The following is a 25,633-nucleotide window of genomic DNA, read 5'->3' on the forward strand; positions in this document are numbered from 1 at the left end:
TGATGAAATTTGAAACACAAGTATAAGAATTCTGTAGTTTGAATGAAACTGTATCAAAGTTGAAAGTGCAGTTTCTAAATTCTTAAACCTTGATTAACTTAAAATAAGACCTATCTTTTTAAGATTTACAAAGGAAACTGCCCAACTAACTTGGATTTGTGCACTTAGGGAATCTGCTAGTTTAGAATGAAATAATTTTGCATAAATTTATTTCTGTATTTAGATGATTTTTAGAGTATCACTACTTTCTTTTCATCTCACTCAGATGTATCATCAAGCACAAACCATTCTCTGAGCAGGGAATTAACAATAGATGTTTGGGAAGAAGATACTTTTTCAATCCTAGCCCAGTCCAAGACATAGTTTGTCTCTAGCAGAAAACTGTCCCAACTTATAACAACCTCTTCTAAGAAAAACATTAAGTATAATGTTAATTTTCCTCTCTTTGCAAAGAAATTCCCAACCTCATCAGTCTCTTCCTTTTCCCTTCCTTAAACTTCGCTGTGATATCACATGCAGCTTTGCTACTGCTAAGCTACTAAAGGAGGATGTTTTCAAAGAACACTTGCAATGAGCATTTAGATCTCCAGAACAACGAATAAAGTAGGTACTATACTGTGAGAACAGAGGTCACCTATCAACAGCTACAGAACCTCTAGAAAACTACATCCTTTCTGGTTTTTTCCTAATGGTTCTCTTAATTTTCTTGTTTTTAACTAAATGCTAGTAAGATGTATGGCTTTTTTTTTTTTAATTAAATCTTTTAGTGATGAAAGGAGAACCATTTTTTGTCAACACAGAAAGACAAAACACCTGCAATAGGATTCAGTTTTTAAAAGGAAAGGCTGTCCTAATTGCTGCTGGACTCTCAGATCCTCACTCCTAAATAAATGTAGAAGATGTATATATGAATGAGTGTGGTGGGCTGGCTTTTGGATTTTTTAGGCCTTCCTTAGCAACGGGGGTCAGAAGTCTAAGGAAGTATTCCATATCATCCTTTAGCTTAACACAACATATAAATAAGGCGGAGATAAGAGAGCTCGCACTCTTCTCTCTTCTAGCGGCTGAAGGTGCCAGGTCTCTCTGCAGACGATCTTTGCTTGTATGGGCCAAGACCTGCCTGCTCCGACCTGCCGCTATCTCCGGTCCCTTTGGAAGGTGTGGGCAGTTGGTTGGTGCTTTGCACGGTTCTGTTGTCTCCTTCAGGGAAGTATTTAATCTGTTTTATTTATTTGTTTGTTCGCTAGCCCTCTACTAGCGGTGTATATTTGGAGGGTATTTGGTTTTAGGGTTTTTTATCCCTGTTTCCCCCTCTTTTTTTTCTTTTTTTTCCCCCTTGGGAGTTCCCTATTGTGTGTGTAATATATTCGAATTATATATATAATTGTGAATATACGTAAATATATATTTTTGATATAATCTTGTTTTCGTTTGGACTTCCTTTGGTTTTTCTGTGGTTCAGTTTTTTTTCCTCGCTTGAGAGAGTGGGAGGGGGGAGGAGACCGCTTGGACTTGGCAAGAGAGCCAGGCCAAACTTACACACACACAATTAGGATACACAAATTGACCCAATTTTGAACTCAGTTGTGCAACTATGGTTTCCTATGCATTCTTTTATGCAAAAATCAGCTATCAAACCCGTTGCAGTAAATTACAATTAAGTGGAAGCACAAAGCGGCTCTAAAAAATTATGTTCTAAAATTGCAAGTTTCTAACCCCCAGAAATTCAATCTAAGCAACTATATACATGTATGTATGTGTGAATTTTAGGTTTACTGGTATAGTTTCAAAAGGGACCTCCTACACAACATCTTTCTCTCTTTACCTTGCAGTAGATTCAGTTATTTAGAGCATATACAGAGCAACATGCATGTCAGAAAGTCAGCCTGAAGAAAAAAATAAATGCCAATAACGATTTAAAAATTCCTATTTTCAGAAGTCCTCTCCCTTACACCAGTCACTCATGAACAGCAACAAACCAGCCTCTACCTTTTAAAATCAGACTTATAGACCTGCAGGAATAGGTGTCTCAGAAAAGATGGGAGAGGGGAAAATAAGTAGAGGACTTTTACTTTAGATTGTTTGTTCAAGTGTGATCCCAGTGCAATGATATTAGTATTGATGATTAGTATATATTTGTCTAAAACATAACTGTTTTCTCTCTATGCATTTCCTCTTTGGAAACAAAGACATTTTCCTATCTAGCCACCAAGGGCTGAGTGAACCATGGAGAAAAAAAAAACATGCAAAAGCACTTATTTGTGCTGATTAAACCTCATTAGAGAAATTATATTTATTAAGAAGCATGGGAGATATGGTGGATATCCACTGCCTTGGGTGCGTCCAGATAGTGAATGAATAAGTGACTTCTGCCAACCCCAAGTCAACGTGTGATTTGGACTTTTTTAACTCATTCAAGTTGGAAAACCAAATGCAGCAAAAATGTGTATGAGCTCATACATAAAAAGAACGGCTGAGCACATCCAGTACCTGCTTGTTACTCAGTGCACAAGGCAACAAACTGCCCTACATTTCTGTGGCAACACAACAGGAGTAACAGAGAATGAGCAAAATGGTTTTGGTTCCTGACATTTGCAGCCTTTACAAAAACAAGGAGGTGAGATTGATCACTGTTTTGGTTATTATTTTTCAGACCTTTCTGTTACTGAAGCACAGTTGTGTTTTTAGGCATACCCAATGAAACCCCTTATACACAGCTAAGGTTAAGCAAAGTAACCATTTAGAAAAAAAACATGCAACAAATTATGTTTTCTGTTTTCACATTTCTATCTGAAACAGTGTATTTCTTAAAAAAAAAAATGATGTGATGCCTAAATTAGATGATTGGAAAAACATGTATAAAATACAAAAATAAAAAGAGATGACAGAAAAATTGATTTAAGTCTGTCTAAACAAGTCATGTCACACTGGTGCCAATATGAAGCAATCACTGTTTTCAGAAAATGGGACTCAATGCCTTCTTTTAAATTCAGAAAGTGTCCTTGGATGAGTTCATTAACTGAGTTATTAACTAACTTCAATGTTTAATTTTTGTAAGCTAGTATTGAATACAGAAGACAGCGGAAAAATTAGGAAGCCCATCTTGCATGTTTACCTGCCTATGTAGTGATTCCTGCATGACTCACATGCATTAATTCTCAATATAAAACCCTTGCCTTAGAAATGAAAAAAAAAACCAAACAGATTCTTTCAGCGTAGAGAACTTGTTGACCCTATGGTGGGTACTGCAAGTATTATGCTGAAAATTTCTACTGACTTACTAGATGGATGTAAGGTTTGATTGTGTGTGGCCCACTGTTAAACGATATCTGCCAGTCAAGAAAGATGTCTGCATTATGTGTGTGCACCTATATAATAGAGTGCTGTTGCACTGTTGGACCTTCTTGACAAGATCTTACCAGATCCTGTACAGGGAGAAGCCAGAAATTAGAAGATATAGAGTCATACTTAAATATCTTTTTGTGTCATCGCTGACACTGACACCAATGATCTTGTTCTAATCTAGTAGCATTTTCTTATCCACACTGGAATTCACAGTAGCACAAAATAAAAGCACTGAGGTCCTTCAATCTGCTGAGATTAAAGTATTTTTTAAATGCCAAAAAAGTAAATTAAACTGGAAGTACTACACTATCATACAATGAAGGAAAGAAATCAAACCAACCTGTAACAGTGTCATTGTCCGGTTTTTCCCAGTCCAATATGACAAAGGTTGGACAGCCCTCAACCGTCACCACTGTGAGATTGGTTGGAGGATTTTGTGGAGGACGAGTGGGTTCTTCCTTGCTTCCAGCTTCTTCTTGAGGAAAATGTTCAAGAGAGCTTGTGATAGAGCAAGGCACATCATCGTCTTTCTTCATGTACTTGACATGGGGAGCTAGGAGCAATAGGAAAGAGCTGTTATTCAGCAGAGTGTTTTTGCAAAATGTCAATGCCATTTCACCTAGTTCACAACATCCATCTCAGGGCACCAAGTAAAAGTCTGCACAAGTCAAACACAAATGTTTCAGAATAAAACCCATATATTCAATTTTAAGCTGCTTTTAAAAATTTTTTATTTACTGCTGTTAGACCTGCAATCACTGCCTTCAGCCCCCTCTCACTGGCACCACTGAGGAAATATCACTTTGATGGTATTAGCGGGTGATAGACACCGCTTGAAAGAATTAAAATCACAAAATAGGACAATTAACTATATTTCTTCTATAGTAAAATGACACTCTAATTACACCTGCAACTTTTGTGAAGCATGTTAATACAAAAATGTCCCATACACTTTGTTTCACCAGAAGGATTAACAAGTTTAGTCCAAAGTCATTAAACTCACTTAATGAAACTTGCAGTTTCTAAAGCGACTGTCAAAATCTTAACTATTTTCAGTGGTACAGCATCAAATCTTGGAACAAACTTTCTGAGGCAAATGCCTTGTACTCTGCATCAAAATTAGAAAGATTACTGAAGACAAACACTCTAGTTCTAAGATTAAAACTTTTGTTGGAGGTAAATAATAAGCTCTTTCAAGAAAGAAGGTGTCTTCAGAAATGTAGTGTCTCTTACCAGAACAAGAAAAAAACCCTGAAAAATATTTTCATACAAAAGCACTTTTTCCTTTTATCTCAACTTGCTGAACTCTCTAGATTATTGCAACAGCAATAACTTGATGGGTAGATATTCTGTATGGCAAACACATGTGCAAGCCCACATGAAGAGCCACAGCATGTTTGTGAAAAAACTGTAAACTAAGAGGTGGTAGCAGGGAAGACAATAAAAGTAAAATTTAGTCAAGAAAATGCTGATGGTTTGTGCTAAAGCTCTTTCATCTGCCACTGAAGTGACACAGAACCAAATAAAATTTTGGCCTTTGAATAACCAAACAAAATAATTTTGACGCAAGATAGATCAGTCTTCATATACTCCCCCAAATAAAAACACCATAGCTATTAATATCCTACCTTGGTACCTTGGTTTGCCTGAAGAATCTGTTTCTGATGTAGGACTTGAGCTGAAGACAGTTGCATCAACTGTGGGAAACACAGTTATAATTTGCAATTAATTCGAAGTTTTGCTGTTAGGACTGCAGCATTTCACAGTTCCTTTGGCATTTTTAATCACAATAAAGGTCTTCCATGGCAGACCTTTGCTGCCAGATCTGTTGTTTCATTTTAGTGACTCCATTTTAGCTGTGGTGCTAAGTAAATCTTGTACTTACCTGCTACTATAAACATAGCCATAATCAAAATGACAGAGTTCATGACTGCTGCTGGATTCAGTTCATGCAGCATATGTAAAATGTTTTTTAGACCTTTTAAAAGTATTTTTTTGCACTGTACTTGCTGTTTAGCTTGGAGCTTGTTTCACGTTCCTAGAACATATAGCACTATTACATTGGCACATTAACTTCTCTAAAAATAATAACAAGGGAATCACAAATTCTGTCTCCAGAGTGTACAACTTCCACAAAATTTGAAGGAAATTGAAGGCAAATGCACTGAATAAAAATGTGCTAAAGCAGTCAGAATTCATGACATCAGTGTTGTATTAATTAGCCATTACAATGAACAGAATCTTCTTTTAGATGCAAATACTATAATGGACCTCAACAAACAAAGCACGATACATTCACAATGAGCATTTATAAATAAATCAGTCTAGCATCCAACTCGCTTTACTGAGCACGAAGGGTCACAGTGAGTTCATGATCATTTTAAGGAGACAAGAATTTCAGGATTACAATACATCCAGGAAATTTAGAAACAGCATAATTTATGGGAATACACTTAGAGCTGCATATCTGGGCTCAAAAATTCTAAGCACATTCTCCTCCAAATGCATTACTGGATGCCACTTCGAAGAGGCTTAGGTTTGGACTTGTAATCAACCCCTAATTTTATAAAGGGCAAATTACCAATTAACCACTATGTGTACTCTATTACCTTTTTCCCCATTTAAATGGTGGCAGCTTAATCAGATACCTAGGAGGATGTCACATCCATGATGAGTACAAATCAATCACTGTCAAATAATAGTTTGAATTTATGTTCTGTGCAAAAAGAAATTTGCAGGAAAAGAAGGTTCCTTATCTACTCCCTGCACAGACCTAAATTGCCACTGAAGAGTATTGAAAAACTTACTAAGCATGTATGGATTTATAGAAAATGGAAGGGCTGTCATATTCTCAGTTATCAAGATATGTATCAGAAGACAGCTAGATTAGCTCAGTCAAATTAAAAAAGTTGCTAAGTGGCATAAAAGAAGTCAGAATCACCCCAAACTGAATGCTTCTTATATTAAACACCTAATGCATCAATATAATTTAGGAAAGGGAAGCAAAAGAAAATGGAAACCTAAATGTTAATTTAAAAAAAAAAAAAAACAAAAAACAAACCAGAACTGTTTGTAATATACTTACCATAATACTCTGGAGTTGCAAAAGCTGTTGGTGTCCTATATGATGTTCCTGTCCTCACAGGCAGTGTTGGTCCAGCAGGCTTAGCTATAGTGACAGATGGAGGGACTTGTTGCAACAAGGTGTTCAATATTCAAAAGAGAGAAACAGCTTTATGATTTTCTAGGGGAACTCAGATTTGTGACAGGTGCTTTGTGCAACAAGTACTTTCATTGAAACCATGGTAATCCTTCAAAATTTATACAACAGCTTTCAGCTGGATTTAGGAAAGTTCTGAATTGTACTTACTGCAGATATAACCTAATCCTGAAACCCAGTAAGAAAATTCTTCACTACTTTGAGATTGTTTTAGAGGACTTCAGTCAGCTAGAATATTACCTGGTTTAATGCACAGAACCATCCTACACCGACTGGTAAAAGGATGCAAAATGACCACCGCTGACATTTCTCTTTATTAAGTAAAAGAGTACTTCATGACTTGTAAGACACAACAGCTGAAGTCAGCAACTGAAACTTGGATTCTTCCCTCAAATATGGGTAAGATCCTTTCATTTCTACTCTCAATACAGTACATAAATTAGCAAGGCTGGAGCTGGAACATGTATAACAATGTATAACAATAAACACCAAGTCCTTAACTGTGGTCTGCCTTAAGAGTTTAACCACCAAACAGTCCTGGAGCTTCCACTAAATGAAATTAAGATGCATTTCAAATGAAAGAAAGGAAAATGCAACCAAGTCCAACATTTTCAACATTTATAACACTGCATGACCCTAAGGAAAAAGTTTTCTTTCTGAACTCATTTCTGTACTAAGTGTCATAAATTTAGGCAGAAACTAACTGATAGAAGCAATATTATCTCCCATAACTAAATAGCTCTTTTAGAAAATTTTCTGGATTATGTGACATTGCTTTTACTCCTCAGTTGTTACCACCTGATAAAGAAAATAAGTTTCCAAGAGGCAAACAATCCATGGTAAAGGATCTTTCAAAATAGCTGTAAAAGATAAGAGCTAAATTCACAAAACATGCAGACACTCCCAGATAACGGTGACATCACTGGAAAGCTCAACCCCAAAAAAGTCAGGAACTATATAATGTGCAGATATGACACAGAAGACCATGGTGACTGAAGGCAGAACTCTTCTTTAAACTCTGGTGAACGAAGTTTAAAATAACAAAAATCTCTACTTTCCACTAATTTCCTTAATAAAGTTGACTTTGAAAGATTGTCGCTGGAGTCCAGCTTCACAAAGGTTTTGAAACTGTCTTGTTTCCTTTTTTTTCCATTCAGGAGACTTTTAAGGTTTGCACAAAAACCTTTCCATAATATTCATCCACCAGATGAGTTAGAAAGATGCAAGTAAGAAATTAATCATAGTATTAATGAGAAAGAGGACAGAATTCTGACAGGGAAAAACATTGAGGAAGAACATTGAGGCAAATTTTTCCTGTTACTACAGTGGAACTGTCTCTCCAGGGAACCAGAAGAAACTGAATTATAACGTTTAAAACTAAGCTGGATAAAACACTAGGAAACACAGAAAAAGGAAAATCAGCTACTGGCCCCACAAGGAAGAACCAGTTCATCTAACCAATTTATTCCATCTTGAAAGCCGAGGAAGGTATGGTAACTGCTGACTACCACATAGCCTGGCCTCAGTGTACGGAAAAAGGGTGAAATTTTATATCACTGGTAAATTAATTAGACACTTAGTGGAGAAAATTAGTACAGACCCCTGTTACAAGCAAAAGAAAATGTATCAGGTCAACATGTTTTATGCTGCAGCTCAAGACTGACAATGTCTTATGTTTTGTTGTAGCTATTACTAAGGAAACACCACCGCATCAACAGCAAGTATAGACACAACGTTTCAATCTTAGCTCTGCTGTTAGCTTGGAGGTTCTCGTCACTCATCTGCTGCACAAAATACTAAAGAATTATTTAGGTCTTTAGTGCCTTAGTAGCACACAAAGTCCCAAATGAAACAAACCAAAGACAACAGTAAATACAGTACAGTCAAGACCTTTGTATTTCGGGGGAATGATGGAGACCAATATGAAAAGGAAAGCACTTGTCAGGAGGCTAAGAATAAAGAGATGACAGTTTCTGACTACCTGGAAAAAAGTTAGCCTAAGGATTCTTATATAGAATCCACAGAAAAACATATATGTGGATATTGAATATCAGTTTCAGGATAAAATTAAAATAAAATAGGAAACACAAAAGTTTCTGTGTGCTTTTAAATGGGTACTGAGGAGGTGGAATACTTTAGCACAATAATCGAGCTAAACTCTGTGCACATGAAACCTCCCAGTACAGTTAGTTCTCTGGGTGACTATTAGCTCATTATTTGCAGTGGTTAATGGATATGCAATATATATGTGACAGAATTTCTTAACAAATAACCAGTTGGGTGTATACATTGAAGTATAATATTCAATATCTCCCATCCAACATGCACATTAAGTAGCTACAAATGCTATTAGTAGACATGAAATACTCATAAGGTTGATCTTCTAAAAGGATAACTTGGAGTGTGATATTTGGCTTTCAGCTCCTTTATTGGGGATGATTTTGACATAAGCAGGTTAGGAAAAAACCCCCCAAACTAGAATTCATGTCAGAAGACAAAAGGCCTATGTGTTCCAAAATACTAGTTTCTATAGATCTCACAGATTAAAGAAATCTATCCTATAAAATTCTCCTGTACCTTAATAGTCAGTATTATCTCACACGCAATAAAATATTTATGTGGAAAAGGCTGAGATACCTGGAATCCCGGGTTTACCAGTCACGGTGTTTGGAGGCAGAGGTTTTCTTCTCATTTGTGTAGGCTTGGCAGGAGGTATAGGAGGGCGCTGAGGTCCAGGTGATGTAGTTACTGAATGACATTACAAGACAGTGTTATTAATTATTCAACCTCAAATTCCATAAAATCAGAAACCCATTACAAGTTATATTCTGACTTCTCAAACAATGTTTCGTTTCTTATTTAGTATCAAAAGTGGAGAGGTGAGGTTAGGAGCTGAGGTGAATTCTATTTTCAGTCTTAGATTCATTGAGAAGTGTGTGCCATGAAGTTTTAAATCAAGCTTACTCTGAAAATATGTAGTTCCTCTGGGATTTTTTACAAGTGTTTCAGTGATTCACTTTCTGTGTAGTTACTCATTTCTGTCAACAGTAAATTTTGGCATCCAAAAGGATATGTCTTCACACAATAAACACCACCTCAGCGTACTAGGAAACATCTTCAGTATCCTACTCACAAAATTTGTGATCTCTTGTACTTTCTAATTGATAGAACTAGTCACCCTCAGCTTGAAGCAAAAGATGTAATGAAAGAGAAATTATCATTAGGAAAACTTTATCCTATGCTGTTCAAGTGAAAAATGAAAAAAGTCAGTGTCACTTCATGCACAGACATGTCTAAAGACAGTAATGCGGTAGAAATTTCTGAAGCACCCAGCTTGGTCATTTCAATGTGCAGTTCTAGCCAGTATCTATTAATTTTATCTGGTAAGGTCCTTTGACAGTGAGGTCTAAAAAGAGAGCCTTTAGTTCATAACTACAAATCATCTTACTGTATTTTCCAGCCAATTATGAGGGGTTTCATTATGCAAAGGAAAGGCAAAGGAAAAGATTTTTCTTCCACTCTTCACCTTTGCCCTTCTTTCCTTAAGAAAAAAACAGGAGATATGTGCAGCACATTTATGTAACAAAAGACTTGTTGTACCTAAGAGGGGAAAACCCTCAAGAGTAATAAAATTCTTATAATGCTGCCAATGTCAACAAATACACAAGTTGCCTGATACTGAATTACTGGCTACACAGAGTGCCTCAGGCCCTACGTATCAGACCTTAGTTTACCCTATAAATAAAGTGACTGCGGGCGAGAAGGGAGCAGATCCAAAGACTCATTTGGGAGAGCATTTTCAGAAATATTACAATATGCAAACAGGAATATCTCCATCTTTCTCTATCCCCTTTTCCTTTTGGACTGCTGCAGCCACTTATAGAACACTTTTTTTTTTGTAATCCCTCAGATCAAGACAGGAAATAGTGCTTTGTCTAATTCAGGAAGACGTAATGGTTTTGAAAATAGCATTTATAGGTTTCACATTCACTCTTAATCCCCAAATAGGTATGAAAAAGTTATGCCTAAAGAACTGAAAAGAGATAAATTTTTACATATATAAGTCATCATACCCTAGATACTACTACATGATAGTATTCATCATTACTTTTTCCCCAGTCCGTATTTAGGGAATAGGATTGTTTGTGATATTTATGGGGTAAGAATGTGCAAGTATTGACCTGCCAAGTGGTTTCTATCATATTTTCTGAGCAATACAACCACAACAGTCACATGCAAGCCAAAACAACACATTTGGTGTATGTGTCACAGCTGAATCTATTATATTGCACTCTGGAAAAACAATAATCCCTACTACTACTTCCCACAATGCCTTGGGTGACGGTCTATGACGCTACCAAATCTAATCACCAATATATGGAGGCTGAGCTTGTAAACTAGGGTGTGCAACAGAATTTAGGGGTTTTCTGATAGTGTAGATTCTTGCAAGGACAAAAGCATGGTGAACTGTTAGGATTTAATTAATCTCGGGGCTTCTTTAGGGACCGGGAATCTATTTCCTTGACTCCTTGATGAAAGAGGAGGGTGTGCAGCCTCTTGGGAGAGACTTTGTCTTTACTGTTGACATAGACAATGGGACTGAGTGAATCCTCAGCCATTCTGTGGCTGACACAAAGCTGGTGGTGCAGTTTACACACTGGAAGGAAGGGTTGCCGTCCAGAGGGACCCTGACAGGCTGGAGTAGTGGGCCAATGCAAACCTCATAAAGTTCTAATTTTCCTCACAATGCTAATAGTCAACAAAACTTTCTCATAAATAGCAGTACAATTTGGTTATGCATTTACTTTATTCTCCTTTGCTATGTGGAAACTATTAGTATGAAAAAAATCAGTATTTACAGTCAGGCTGTTTGATCATAAGGATATGATCATGATGATAATTTTTAGCATATAGCATATGTTAGAGAATAAATAGTGACCACAAAATATTCTTATTTTTATCACTTCTAGTAACATCCTGAAAGCCATGAGAAGGTGTATTGATAAGGGTGGTTAAGAATTATTTTCTCTTCTTAGTGGAGGTGCTTTTTGTGTAGAAGAGGCAGTGTTTTTATTTTTCATAACACTTATAGTTTCCTATATTTTCTACTTTTATTAACTTTACCAGAAATAGGCTTTTCCCAGGTATCAATATATTCCCAAGGTTTTTTTACATCCACAGCAACTTGCCCGGTAACATCCTCAGGTATATACATATCACCTGTGAAACAAAGGAAATGGAATAAGTCTCTACAGTGCAGCACCAAGTCATGGAATACTTGTATATTGTATATATTCAAACTCTAGTTAACATTAAATGTATAACCAGCATATATGGCCCACCTATATTTTTAGGGATAACTGAGTGAAATCTGTTATTTTCTTATTCAAGTAAGTAGGAAGTGATCTGTTTCTAGAAAGTCTGCAATTTAAAAAAGTATATTTGGAAAGAGAGAATTAATAAGATGGAGAGATAACAGATCAGTTAAACCAAGATGATGTGTGGAAAGATGTGTACAGAGAACATTCTAGTTTTTCAGTATATGGAATAAAAAGTCCATTGATTCTTGCAAAGGGCAAAGTTCTTCTACTCTCCATAATAAGATCTTTAGCCATCCTCCATATTAAATAGTTAGAGCAATTCTGAACAAAACATATACTATATTTGGAGTACAGAAGGCAAAGTATACATAAAACTCAGTTTGTATATAAGAGAAAGTCCTACTTAAAAGTTATATAAACACATTTGAAAAAACTAAAGTAAGTGGCATTAAAAAGATCAACATAACATAACTCCTGGTACAGAACAACTGTTTCACATGCTGGTATTTATAGTACAGCCAGATTGTTAAATTAATATACTTTCTCTATACAAAATAAGTATATTTGCTTTATAAAAACTGTATATATAGTATACTGAGAAGATGCATTGCAACTTCATCATGTTTGTGGTGACTCCCCCCCCACACACACTCTTACTTATGATGTAATGAAAAACCCGCGAAATTTAATATATTAAAAATAACCCCTCAATATTACATTAATTATCAAATTCCAACCCTATTCCAACAAAATTTAATCACTTCAACCAAAAGTTTCATAGATTTATAATATGGTTCTCAATTGGTTTTGACACTACACTAGTATTTTAACATCATGAAACAGATAATTTCTCAATTACTGGAAATATTCATGGAGTCTGGAACACCTTTAAACTAACCACTGTGTCTTTAATAGCAGGAATACCATCAGAGGAGTGGATCATTTTAAGGGAAGTAAAGGAAAAAGTGCTCTTGATAAAGCAAAACTCAAAATACCTTTATACTTGAATTCCTCTAGAACTTGGCAATACACCCAAAGTTTAAAAAATGAAAAAAAAATAGAACACAAAGATAACGGTATTATAAACAAAACCAAGTATCTCTCTGTTTCACAAGGAAAATGGAAATGTTTAAAATTTGTTTACTGACATTTGTAAGGAAGTTCAATAGATCAGGAGCAGTTTTTAAAAGATTAAGTATAAATTAAAAAATAACTCAGTATACTAAGTTACATACACAAAGATAAATATGAAAAGCCATCTCAATAAAATTATATTCTAGAGAAAAAGGCTAAAACTTGGCAAAAAACCTAAAAGGAATGCTAGTCATGAGGACGTAATCTCTGCCTCTTTTCCACAGTCAAGTTTACCACCTGGCACTACAGCTAGCCAGGAGACTGAAAAGCCTGCCAGGAAACCAGCCATAATCCCATGTGCTGAAGCTGGAAAAACCAAATTCTGCTTATCATCTGGGCCCTGCAGCTTCCAAGCAGACTCTCCATGGGGTGAAACATCTTTGCGCTGAGGCTAATGAGCCCAGTCAGGAAGAAGGAATGGAGCACATTCAATAGCAGTGCCAGTCCAGCAAGGAATTAGAAGTTAAAATTGATGTTTAAACAACATAGTAACTAACCATGGCTCTTCAGTAAATGTGCTCTTCTTCAGAGAAAGAATAAACGATAAAACGTCTAAAGGTAAACCTGAAAACATATTTTTCCTTACAGGCCAATTAAGGAGTCTGATCAGGTTAGATCAAAAGTTAAGCATTTTGATAAACTAATCACAGAAAACAACATTTTCATCATGAAGAAATTAACTTCTTCAGATCCAAAAATCCTCAGGATATCTTAAAATATTTTAACACCTTCAGGATGTTTCTTTAACTTAGAGAAAAAAGGCTGATGTAGCTTGGTAATGGAAAATATTACTGGAAGTATCATTTTACAGAAGAATTCTAAAAAAAGTATTTTCCAGTGAGTACATATAGCATGCACAGTAAGAGGCAGTCTTGTGATTACTTTTGACATCATCTATCACAATGAAGCTACAGCTCTTCTATAATAGTGCAATGGGCACTACCATAAAGAGATGGAAATGATGACAGCTGGTGGGCACACCAAGAAGAGCATTTAGAATAGGATTGCTTAAAACAATGCTTTATCACCTTAATCAGCAGTAAGCACAATAAACTACATGTAACATGCTCACTATTATGTTTAGACTACTGATTTACTCAACATGCATTCATTTTTGTTGGTTTTTTTTTTTTATAACCTACAAATACCCCTGCCAAGTTTACTACTATGTGGGAGAAAAGCTTAATATACTAACATAATTGTATATTTGTGCATAATTGCATAATGTGATCACCTCAGGAGATCTGTGTGCATTCTGCCTATTTCAGGCATCAGACATCAGAAGGCTCATTTATAAGAAGATTTCCAACACAAGGAAAGAACAGGGCTTTCTGACCCATAACTACTGACATTGGTCATTTAATACTGTAACTGGCTCTGATGTCCTGGAATGTGATGGGTTCATTCATTGACCAGAAGGACTATGTGTCAAAGAGCACATAAGTCTAATGAAGGCATTCACTCAGTGTGTAATACAGAAGAGTAGGTCTTGTTCTAAACAGGTTAAGTTTAATTCAATTTAAATATACAACCATCTCTTCTGAGCTTGTACCATTTCTAAAAACATGGTGGGCTTTTCAAAATTATGTATGGGAAAGAGTAGTTCAAGTAATTCTGTGATCAGCAATAGGTATTAAATTGCCAAAAATACTAGAGGGAAACATTACACAGACAAAAATGTTTAGAATAGATAGTGTATCATTCAGGTTATCCTAATCTAGCTATCACAAAGCAATGGTATGGGACAGTAGCACTATCAGTAGTGGGTGAACAGCTAAAAGGTTGTTCTAAATATGTGTATTATATATATATATATTTACTTATTAATTCATAATATACATTATTTTAAACTTGCTTTGTTGATGAAGAATCCCAAAATTATGTATTTAATTAACCAATGGCTGTATTAAAAAAACAACAGTGTTTATATTCATGTAATAAATTAATGCTTTATTGAATACAAAATTACAGATTCTTTATGAGTTAACACTGACAACATTGTTTCGATTGGATTGAAAAATCAAGTACAACTGAAAAAGGACAAATGATTTTTCCCCCAACCAAACCCATATTTTTAATAAATCTTTCTCGTTAGGGATGTATGTTATCTCTGTGTGTAAGGATATGTAAATTGAAATTCTCACCCTCCTCCATCATCCATCAATTTGGAATTCTTTGATGCTGAAGTATTCAAGCCTGAATACTCCACAGTCCAAATACTGCATGGTCTGAGTAAGAACTGGTCTGGTGTGAACACATCACATGCATAGATAGTAGCTAGCAAGATATCTGGTTTAAGACTTTCCTACCAAGGCTCCTGATTTGGACTCAAACAACTGGGTGACCCTTTTCAACAGTGTTTTCCAGTAATTATCTTGGGCCTAACATCTAGAAAACATTAGTAAACAGTAGCCACATAATAATCTATCTGTAAGTTTACATAGACTGTCAATATAATTTCACAATCACTCTCAGAAATTCCATAACATGATCAGTAGCAGCAATTACACATGGTACTCTGAGGAATTAAATTCTGTAACAAAACACAATGAAATATTTTGCAGGGCTCAAGATGATTTGAGGAAGTTACATTCATGTCTTTTCCAGATAAGCTAAAAAAACCCCCAAAAAATGCAGCTCTACCTGTTGTTGGCATAATCCACTGTGGCAGTCCAGGTGCTTTTGTTCTGGCTGGTGCTAGTGTGGTTTTACTAAAAACTGTGAGAGAGTTAAAAAAGAAAAAAGAGAAAGATGAAAAAAAAGTTCCATGAGAAGAACACCCAACAGGTTTCTATATGATGCCAACAATTCCACACTAGAGAAGAAAAAGTAACACCTAGTGTGATGACACACACAGTTCTGGTTTCTGATTTGAAGAGGCTTTAGCTGTAGACTTATCAATTGATTAAAAAATACCCTTTTTTTCTCCCAACAACACTTAAAATTCCACTGAGAATAGCGGAAATTAATTAATTAATTAATCTCCTCCCCATCCCAGATTGAATAAACAATTATTACCAGGTCTAGTCTGTGATTTATCCGACGGCTTTGGTCTTACGGAAGTGAGACGTGTTTTATGAGGTGCTAAAAGAAATAAGGTTCTGCTTAAATGCTGTGTAAAAGAATGCCAATAGTGCAGTGCAATTTGCCAGAAAAAAATGTCCATGCACCAATGTGATACAGCAAAATGAGAGTTCTATGAGTTCCCATCCAAAATGCATGTTGAAAATGCTAGTTTCTTTAGTGGTCAGATGACTCTATCATGCAGTCTGACCGGTTACATTAATGTTTAGGTTTAGGAAAAGATATAAAATATTTACAGCCAGTTACCCAACTGTATATGGATACAGAGTTAGCTCTGCAAGGTATCCATGGCCTTAAGACATTTAATTAGGTTCTGTAAAAAACAAACAAACAAACAAACAAAAATCCTCAAAATAAAACACCGCACTGGAACTCCCCAAACAAAATACTTAGATAAAACAATGAAACAGTGAATTATTGCTGAGAAAACAACCAGAAGCATTCAATGCAGACACTGTTTAAGACAGCTGAAGCACAGTGTCATCATCAAGGTTGAAACTGGAAGCCTTCAACTTTTTCTTATTGTTGCCTTTCACTAGCAAAACAATTTTGATAAGGTAGTTGTTACAGTATCTTTGTGAATCACATCAAAAGCTGAAAGCATAAGACACTGTTGTCTTTTGCACAGTTATCAACCTCTGTAACTCAGCTTTTTAAATAAATAGAGCTGGCTATTTGATATTCAGATCTAAAAACCATTCTATCCATAACACTTAATCCAGCCTCTCTGAAGCATCAGAGAAAACACTTATGCAGTACAGAACATATTACTCAGTATTGACATTTAGATTTGGGAAAAGTTTTACAGATTTAGATTTTATAGGGTAAACAGTGGAAGTTAGCTACATCTATATTTGCAGCACTATACATCTGTCTCATAATGTTTAAAAGCTTCATATCATCTTTGATACCATACCGATTAAACCCCAGATTCAAAGCACCAAAAATGTTTGATAAGGGGGAAAATAAATTTTCATGTTATGTTTTTGAAATGGTTTTGAAGGTAATAATGAACTTATAATTAAATATTAAACAGTACTGATTTTGCTTCAGATTTACAGACTCTCAATACAACAACTTAAGAGAATCTTAAAAATTACCTGTATTGAACCATGGAATTTCAGTTGCTTGAGCAATTTTTGGCTTGGGTGAAATGTGGTATGTTTCATTGGGAACTGAAAATGGAGATATTACTGCTTATCAAGTGCAAATTATTTCCTTTTAAACATAAGAGACCACAGGTGGAAAGGAAATTCAAATTGTCTTTGTGCAGATTGTAAACAAGAAGAGTCAGTACTAGAAACCTGTCTGAAAATCATGCTTTTATACAGGAAAAAGACTTTTCAAGACTGGAAGATGTATTTCATTAGTAAGTCAGACAAAATCAGAAAAGATGATAAGGCAATGCCTTTTTACATGACTCCTCAGCCTTGTACATGAGGTACTTATTTCTAGAAAAGATTTCATGAAGAAGAAAAATGCCTGGAAAATTAAAACCAGCAATACTTTGTACATGCACTGCAATGTAACTAACAAATGAACATGACATAAAGACATATTGAGGTATTTCTGTTGATTAAAGTGTAAGTTTAGCTACATAGCAAAAGCAGAGAAAGTAAAGTTTTAAGAAAAATAAACTGACATAATATTCTCATTACCCAAAGGTATTTTGGACCCATCAACAACATGAACTGTAACAAGGTTAATTGATCCCAGGTGTGTTGCCCTTGGAGCTATAAAAAATAAACCATTGTTCTGTGAGAAGGGAAATTAAAGAAGTTGGATTTCACAAAGGATCTGTCTCCATTATTTCCTAAAAACCTATCTACACATCTGCTAAGACAATTTTAACAGATATGAGACAGAAACATGTTCTGATTAGTCTGGATGTATTTTCATGCTGACAGCCAGACAGTGCAATGATTGTTCTGGGCCCCCACTAACTTCAGAACAAATGCCCTGAAGGCGGAGTTCTGACAGTCTTTGGTCTTTTTTGTACTTAGTATATTAACTTACTCTTCCATAAAACATTTCTAAAAGCTCGTAGTGACATATTTATCTTTCAGACCTCATTCAAACTTGATTGAATTTATTGAAAAATATCTAAATTACTGAATGAAGAAGACAGACTGGCAGGCAGAGACACACACTCCATGCCTCTTTGTCTTTCAGAAATAAGGTTAAAATATGGAAGCTGGAAAATAACCTACTTACTAGCAAAAAGAGCAGTGGCTAAATAGTGACATTTGTATTTAACAATAAAAATTTGTTTACTGTTTTTCCTAACACTAGTTTGCTTTGCACATACACAATTATAATGATCTAAATCTTAAAAGAATAAACCTCTAACTTCTGTTTTCTAAAATTCTTTCCCTAAAAGTAACTTTGTAGTGGTACCAAAAGATGGTACTTGTTAACTATGACACGATTGGAAATAGCACTTATTCGACTGAGACTTGGAATCTAACTTGGTTACTTAACAGCCTTTCAAAATAAGGCAGTTAGAACAGAAATCTTATTCATGAACTGTTCAGTTTGATGTGAATAGTAATATATATGTACGTATAGTATATACGCATACATATAGTTCTTGAATGAATAGGGTGTCTGCTTAAATTCTTTTTTGGCTATGAAAAAAAGTACCAGTCTAAGGGGAAAAAGTGTGCATGAAATTATAAAACTATTCATTGAATGATTTGTCTTAAACTAAAATATTATCAATTCGGTTGTTAGACCAGAGAGGAAGAAAGATTAGGAGTTGGTCTTTCTTATAACCATGTTGTTACTCCTCCTCTGACTATATTTTTCTCCTGTAACCTTCCTACTTGGCAATTTTTATTGAAATAGTTCACACCTAGGTAAAGGTGAGGTATCACTGTCCTTTGTTGTAACTGTGCATCCCTGAATGTACTGAAGTTACTGCAAGAAGTCACTGTGCTGAAGACACTTACACTCTCAGCATCTACTATCTTGGACTGAGATTCTGTAACCAGAGTTTCAAAAGTAATTGAGAAATTGAATAAAATGTATTTAGGCTAATAAAATCAACCAAAAGAAAAGAACTTTGTGAATGTGACCACAGCAATATATTTTTATTAAAATTAATTGAATTCCTCACATTTTTAATGGCTACTAAACCCGTCCAGCTGCTCTCCATGGAAATGGATGCAATTCTTGGGCACTCAGTTTCATATAATTTATTAACATACTCTCAGCTGAACTACGATACCAATTTCTGTCTACTTATTATGCACGTCCCATGACTGCAGTACTCAGCGACAGCCGAAAATGTAACTAAGGCAGTACCACAATAACACTTCTAAAGTTACAAACTGTAAATTACCAGGTTTAGTTTGTGGTACTTCTGGCCAGACAGATGTTTTGGGTTTGGAAGGAATGAGCAGTGTTTCTTTTGGAGCTGAAAGAAAAGGAAAAAGACTATTATTGTGTTCTTCAGGAGTCATGATCCAATGCCATATTTAGCCCACAGAAAATGCATGCCTCAAATGCCTGAAAAAAAGACAATAACAATTCCATGGCTTTCTGGAACCTGAAACAAAATTACTATCCAAAACACAGTCTGAGCAGTGTGCTGTAGGATAAGTTGAGTTAGTGGCTAAAATTCTTGGTCTAAAAGAAAAATTTGACATTAAATTTGGTTGGAGATCTGACAAATACAGATTTCTGACCAGACAGAAGCTGTAGGCTATTTCTGCTTTACGTCTAAAATAGAAATGAGAATCCTCTATACTAAGGTACAAGCATGTGGTAGCAGAATGAAGGACAGTGAAATGGTGTGATATAGATACCCATCTGTGTTCTCTAGAAATTTCTCTATTGAAAATACTGGAAATACCTGCATCTTAACTTTAAGAAAACTTATTTACCCATTGTTGCCCTTGAATGCCCAGTGGTAGTTGAAGATTTTGTAATAATTGGTTGTGGAGTTGTCTGATGTATTGCTGTTAAAGAGAGAATGTGAAGAATCTTAGAATATTTATCTGTAATAGAAACAAATAGCATTCACACTATTTCTAAAACTTTCAAAATGCCCCAAACTAAGGTGTAACAGAATATCTCGAAAATCAACTGCTGACAGATATAGTTATCTTTCTATTAACTTCTGCTATACATTCCCCTAATAACAAAAATGGGAAGCCACACAGCCCCTTGTAACTATTTTTAAAGCTAATTTTGTTCCAGTATAGAGCACAATGTAAGTTGCTAACTGTACAAGTGCATTACAAAGGAATTCTGTTGCGTTTTATGAAAAGAAAAAAAAAAGTGCTCACAGAGAAGCATCCCTGAATACCAGGAAGTAATCAGAGAGAACTCAATCTATCTAGCCACTGAAATTTGTCAATACCCACATTACTACATTTTAGTCATCATTTGCTACGTGTAATAGAAAGGAGGGAAAACATTTTTTATTTTATATTACATATCTTACTATTATTTTCAGTGTAGTTTTGACATATTTTGGTTTGATTGTCTTAAGTGTAATGCGTCTACTTCAGCAAAAAACTGGCTATGAATAATTCTATTAAGAAGCACAAAACCTGAGGCTAAGGGAAAGAATGATTAAACACAAGCAGATAAAATTAAAAGAATGACTCCATTACCAGGTTTTGTGTATGGCACTCTTGGTTTTTCAGTTGTTTTTGGTCTGGTAGGAATGAAATGTTTTTCAGTTGGAGCTGGAATAAAAACAAACAGCACCCAGAACAATAATTGAGAAAACACACTGCTTTCATAGCACACAAGGATCATAAGTACAATCTGATCTGTAATAAGGCAAATTATGCAAGGATAAAGCTGAAAATCAATCAGTTGGAATTCCTGCAAAGAAAGGAAAACAAGTTAAATAGCCACTCACACAAACACATTTCTAAAAAATATATATATATACAAATTTCTAGCTTTGCATCAAGCAGTGAAGAATATAGTCATGAACATCACACTGTAAAGTAATGGGACAAAAGCAGACAGTAGTAGTCTACATCTTCCTCATCTGCCATACATGAGAATCTGAGGACAGGCTCTATTTTTCAGTAAGGACTTTGCATCAAACTTGATTTATAAGTTAACTTTTTTGCTCCTATATGGGAATGATTTAATGTTGTTATCTTCACACTCTTCAGTTTAAAATTCTTTTAAAAAAAAAGGTAAGAATCATTTACTGAGAGAGTTTATCTTAGCTCTTGCTAGTTTGTGGTCCACACCAACATCAGAGGTCCCAAATGCCTTAGCCTGTGCATTCTTCATCTCCCTTGTTCTGAAGAATCAATTTTCTCCATACAAATATTGCATCAGGTAGCCCCAGATGTGTTCAACAGGACACCTACTTCATAAAGCTCTATAAAGAGATATTGGTTGAATACTAACCTAAGTGTCAATGCACACAGGGAATACATATTAAACTAGAGACATGGTGAAAAGCATTTCTAATTTCCCCCTCCACAAAAAAGAAAAAACCCCATACTTTTAAGCCAATAAATAGCTATTGCTATTTCATTAATGGTACCATTTCATTTTCGGAAAAGCAGGGTTAATATCTGCCTGAAACTGGGGACAGAGAACTGATTGTTAGGAAAGATTGCTCAAGCAATACTTGCACTGCCTAATACTGCTTGGATTCAGTGACCCTTAATTGGTCCACACCTGAAAATCAGTTAAGAAGAAAGAATAGGTAGCCAATGTTTCATATATTTAAGCAAGTTTCCCCAACGTGGGTGACTAGAAGTCAGCAGAATGGATGGTTTTAAGAATTAGATTAATATTAGATTTAGAGGGTCACCTAGCTGGTCTGTATACTTTATGCTATACTTGATAACTTATAATTTTCTTCTGTAAAATTATACCATGAGGAGTCGTGCTGCTTTCAGCTGGGGAAGAGTTAACTTTCTTCACAGTTGCTGGTATGGGGTGGTGTTTTGGATTTGTGCTGAACATAGGGTTGATAATATAGAGATATTTTTGTTGCTGTTGAGCAGTGCTTGCACAGAGCCAAGGCCTTTTCTGCTCTCTGTACTGCCATGCTGGAGAGGAGACTGGGTGTGCATGGGAGGTTGGGAGGAGACACAGAAGGGACAGGTGACCCAAACTGACCAAGGGGATCACAGAATCACAGAATAAGGGGAGTTGGAAGGGACCCACAATGATCACTGAGTCCGACCCTTAGCCCTGCACAGGACCATCCCCGAGAGTCACACCGTGTGCCTGAGAGTATCACCCAAACAGTTCTTGATATTCCAGGCCATACGACATCATGATTAGTATACAAAGCTGGGGGGATGAAGGAGTAAGGGGAAGTTTGGAATCATGGTGTTTGTCTCCCCAAGTAGCTCTTACGTGTGATGGGGCCCTGCTTTCCTGGAGATGGCTGAAGCAGGTAAGAATGGTAAGTAGGGAATTAATTCTTTGTTTTTCTTTGCTTGTGTGTGTGGCTTTTGCTTCACCTATTAAACTGTTTTTATCCCAATCCATGAGTTTTCTAGCTTTTATCCTTCCAATTTTCTCCCTGATCCTGCTGATGGGGGAGTGAGCAGGTGGCTGGTGGGGGCTTAGTTGCTGGCTGCTGTTAAACAACAACAGGAGTGAAGAAGTAGAGTATTTTAGAATGACATCCATACTTCAGAAGAAGTTACAAGAATTGCTGCCTCTCTTTAAATAAAGTCCCCTTCTACTGGAAAATAGATAACGTGGAGGAATTGCATCATCCTCAGTAGAAGGGCTAGAAGATGAGGAAAAAAACCTTTGAAAATAAATGGGCTCATGCACTATTACCCTTATCAAGACCAAAGAGTAAGTAAATATCTAGAAGCAGAGCAAAATTTCATTATTAGTTTTTAATAAAATGTAATGAGTTCTCTCTAAGATGATCTGCTCTAAAAAGAATGAAAAATAGAATAATTATTTATGAAATACACGATTACCCAATGTTGCCTTTGTTCTTTCAGGAATACGAGGAATCATAGTAGTGTCTGGTTCACCAAAAGTTGGAAAGATTTCTGTTGGAAAAAATGTCAATAAATATCTGAATAATGAAGAGAATCTCCCTTTCCCTCCCACCTCCCTAAAAAATCTTTCAGCACTATACTGTATACACCAGGAAAGGGAACAGCAATGGGCATTTACCCTTAGAAATTTATGGTTATGAAACAGTACTAACAACCCTTCAGTGAAATCACTGGTTATCACAGATCAGTCAGATGTATTGATGGGGAGTCACATAATCAAAATATAACTGAAGAGTGTCCTCAGTCTAATCTGGACAGAAACGTGTATATAAATAAAAAGTAATGCAACAACTTTAAGAGGTTTCTCTCCTAAGAGCTTCAAAAACACGTTGCAAACTACTGAAGTGTATTGCTCAGATGCAACTGTGGATAACTTGTAATCCTTGATTAAGGCATATATGTGACTACTATTTCTTCTGGTAATATCTGCATAAGATGAAAAAAACCCTTGAACTGCTGAAGTTGCCAGCAGTAGGTAGGACTTAATTGCAGCACTGCAGAGGTTTCTTAAACTAGAAGGATACCTAGATAACAGAAAATGCACTGATGACAACTCGTCCCACCACCCACCCTCAAAGCAGTTGCTCAGTTATCAACCTTGGCAAAAGACCAGATAATTTACCAGGCTTCCTGTGTGGAGCATCTGGGATGGGAGTTGCTTTAGGTTTAAAGGGAATATATTGTGGTTCTTTAGAAGCTGGAAAGAAAGATCTGTTTTAGGGATTTATACTTTTCAGAAATTAGACAGGTTTATTTCACAGGCACTGTGTGTGTCATGCTTGCTAACAAAAACAATCCCTGCATAAGAGACTGAAAAATCAAGTGTCAGATACATACAGGAATTGAAAGAGAAAAGAAAATCATGAATGAAAACACAGGTGCGAAATTGATCAAGTAAGCAAAATCTGGTGTCAAGCAACAAAAACTGAAAGAACACAGACAAATACAGTGGACATGTTTCCACCTGTATTTCAAAGCTCATAACTGCAATACCCATGGTATGTTTGTCTCCTACAAGCGTCAAAGTGTCACACAATATGTGTGACAGGGAAAGCAATTTTCTGTGAAGACAATGAAACAGCTAGAAATCTTTCAATACCTGGAACAGAGTAGAGTTGAGTTCAATAAGTTCAAAAGAAAACAAATCAAAACCACAAACAGATAATGTGAAAACCAGACTAATGATATGTAAGCATTGGTCCAAGGAGCAGGGAAGAAATAACCACGACCAGCTCAAGCTAACAAATTTACCTGTTGTTGTCTTTTGTTGTTCAACTGTAAATGTACTAGATGCCAAAACTTCATAAAAAACATGATACACATTCTAAGAGTACATATAAGCAAAAGGGTAAAAATACTCCCTTTTACATGACTGATTTATTTTCAATTTGGAACACATATTTTTTTCCAATAAATTATTTATTAATGAAATTAGTGAATATACATTCACTCAAAATAATGTTCAACTGATACTTTCAGAATCGTTATGCGTTACAGAGGTTTGGCAGTTCACAGGTATGTAAATCTCTATTAAGTATATTTTAAGGGTCAAATTCTATTACCAGGTCACACAATCATATGAGTGGTTTGAGTTACAGCTATTTTTAGAATCCAAAATGAACCATACATGGTTTTCTCTAAGCACCTTTTGATAGGCACAAAAGAGATGCAACTTCTTCCAACTTCTTCTTATAATATTTGTATGTTGTCTACCCTGCTATACAGATTATTCATCAGTGATAGCTGTCATGTGGCTGAAAAGCATAGATAATTCACCAAAAATCAGACTTTAAAAAGAGAAATCAGCTCCATCTTCCTTTAAGCACCTATATAATAATCATTAGAAAATGTTTTTGTAATATGAAGAGATGTTAAGCAACATTTCATTCATTGAGGAAGGACAACCTAAAAGAAACACTGAATATTCAAGCACAACAAAACAACAAGGTATTTACCAGGTTTTGTGTGTGGTACATCCGGACTTGGTGATGCCCTGGGCTTGGAAGGGATTCGTCGACTTTCCTTTGGACCTGTGAAGGAGAGAAAAGTTTTGGATATGTTATTGAGGATGATAATTCTTGGACCTGTGAAGATGCGTAAAGTTTTGAACATGTTCTTGAGGCTGATAATTCAGCATATGCCTTTAGATTTTTCCTGACAGGAGATTAATTTTCTACTAAGAAATTTTTTAGAAATTACTTCTGTCATTTGAAAATAATCACAAAGAGATCTCCTGTCAATGCAATGAATATTATGTCTGTGCAAAGACTAAAGTGACTTCTATAGTGCAGTGTCAGATTCAGTCTTCACTCTTCTCAGCAGTTTTGAACAGAACTTTCTGCAGAGTGAACTGCTGTAGTTCTAACACTTCCTCTACTTGTACTTCTCAATGTTTCATATTCCAAAAATCTACTGCTCATTTAAACCAACTTTGCATTAAAAAAATTCTACAGCAAAGCAGTCAAAGCAGAAGAAACATGGAAACTTACCATTAATTTTCAAATGGACAG

The 25,633-nt window shown here is 35.7% G+C and overlaps 1 protein-coding gene across 9 annotated transcripts in view; it reads right to left on the reverse strand.

The window, feature by feature from the left end:
- ABI3BP (ABI family member 3 binding protein) overlaps positions 1-25,633 on the reverse strand; it is a 140,859-nt gene that overhangs the window by 20,098 nt on the left and 95,128 nt on the right. For 5 of the 9 annotated variants that reach the window (XM_032677835.1, XM_032677838.1, XM_032677837.1 and 2 more), the window contains 15 exons: positions 25,079-25,153; positions 23,746-23,820; positions 23,040-23,114; positions 20,727-20,801; positions 19,992-20,066; positions 19,448-19,522; positions 17,763-17,837; positions 17,205-17,279; positions 16,039-16,104; positions 15,664-15,738; positions 11,690-11,785; positions 9,203-9,313; positions 6,431-6,514; positions 4,974-5,042; positions 3,686-3,898 (listed from right to left, as the gene is read on the reverse strand). In XM_032677835.1, coding sequence (XP_032533726.1) covers positions 3,686-3,898; positions 4,974-5,042; positions 6,431-6,514; positions 9,203-9,313; positions 11,690-11,785; positions 15,664-15,738; positions 16,039-16,104; positions 17,205-17,279; positions 17,763-17,837; positions 19,448-19,522; positions 19,992-20,066; positions 20,727-20,801; positions 23,040-23,114; positions 23,746-23,820; positions 25,079-25,153 — 1,314 coding nt within the window. The remainder of the gene's footprint in view (positions 1-3,685; positions 3,899-4,973; positions 5,043-6,430; positions 6,515-9,202; positions 9,314-11,689; positions 11,786-15,663; positions 15,739-16,038; positions 16,105-17,204; positions 17,280-17,762; positions 17,838-19,447; positions 19,523-19,991; positions 20,067-20,726; positions 20,802-23,039; positions 23,115-23,745; positions 23,821-25,078; positions 25,154-25,633) is intronic. The other 4 variants (XM_032677832.1, XM_032677833.1, XM_032677834.1 and 1 more) reach the window with 4 other exon arrangements.

The sequence above is a fragment of the Chiroxiphia lanceolata genome, chromosome 2 (genome assembly GCF_009829145.1).
Source record: "Chiroxiphia lanceolata isolate bChiLan1 chromosome 2, bChiLan1.pri, whole genome shotgun sequence".
Lineage (NCBI taxonomy): Eukaryota > Metazoa > Chordata > Aves > Passeriformes > Pipridae > Chiroxiphia > Chiroxiphia lanceolata.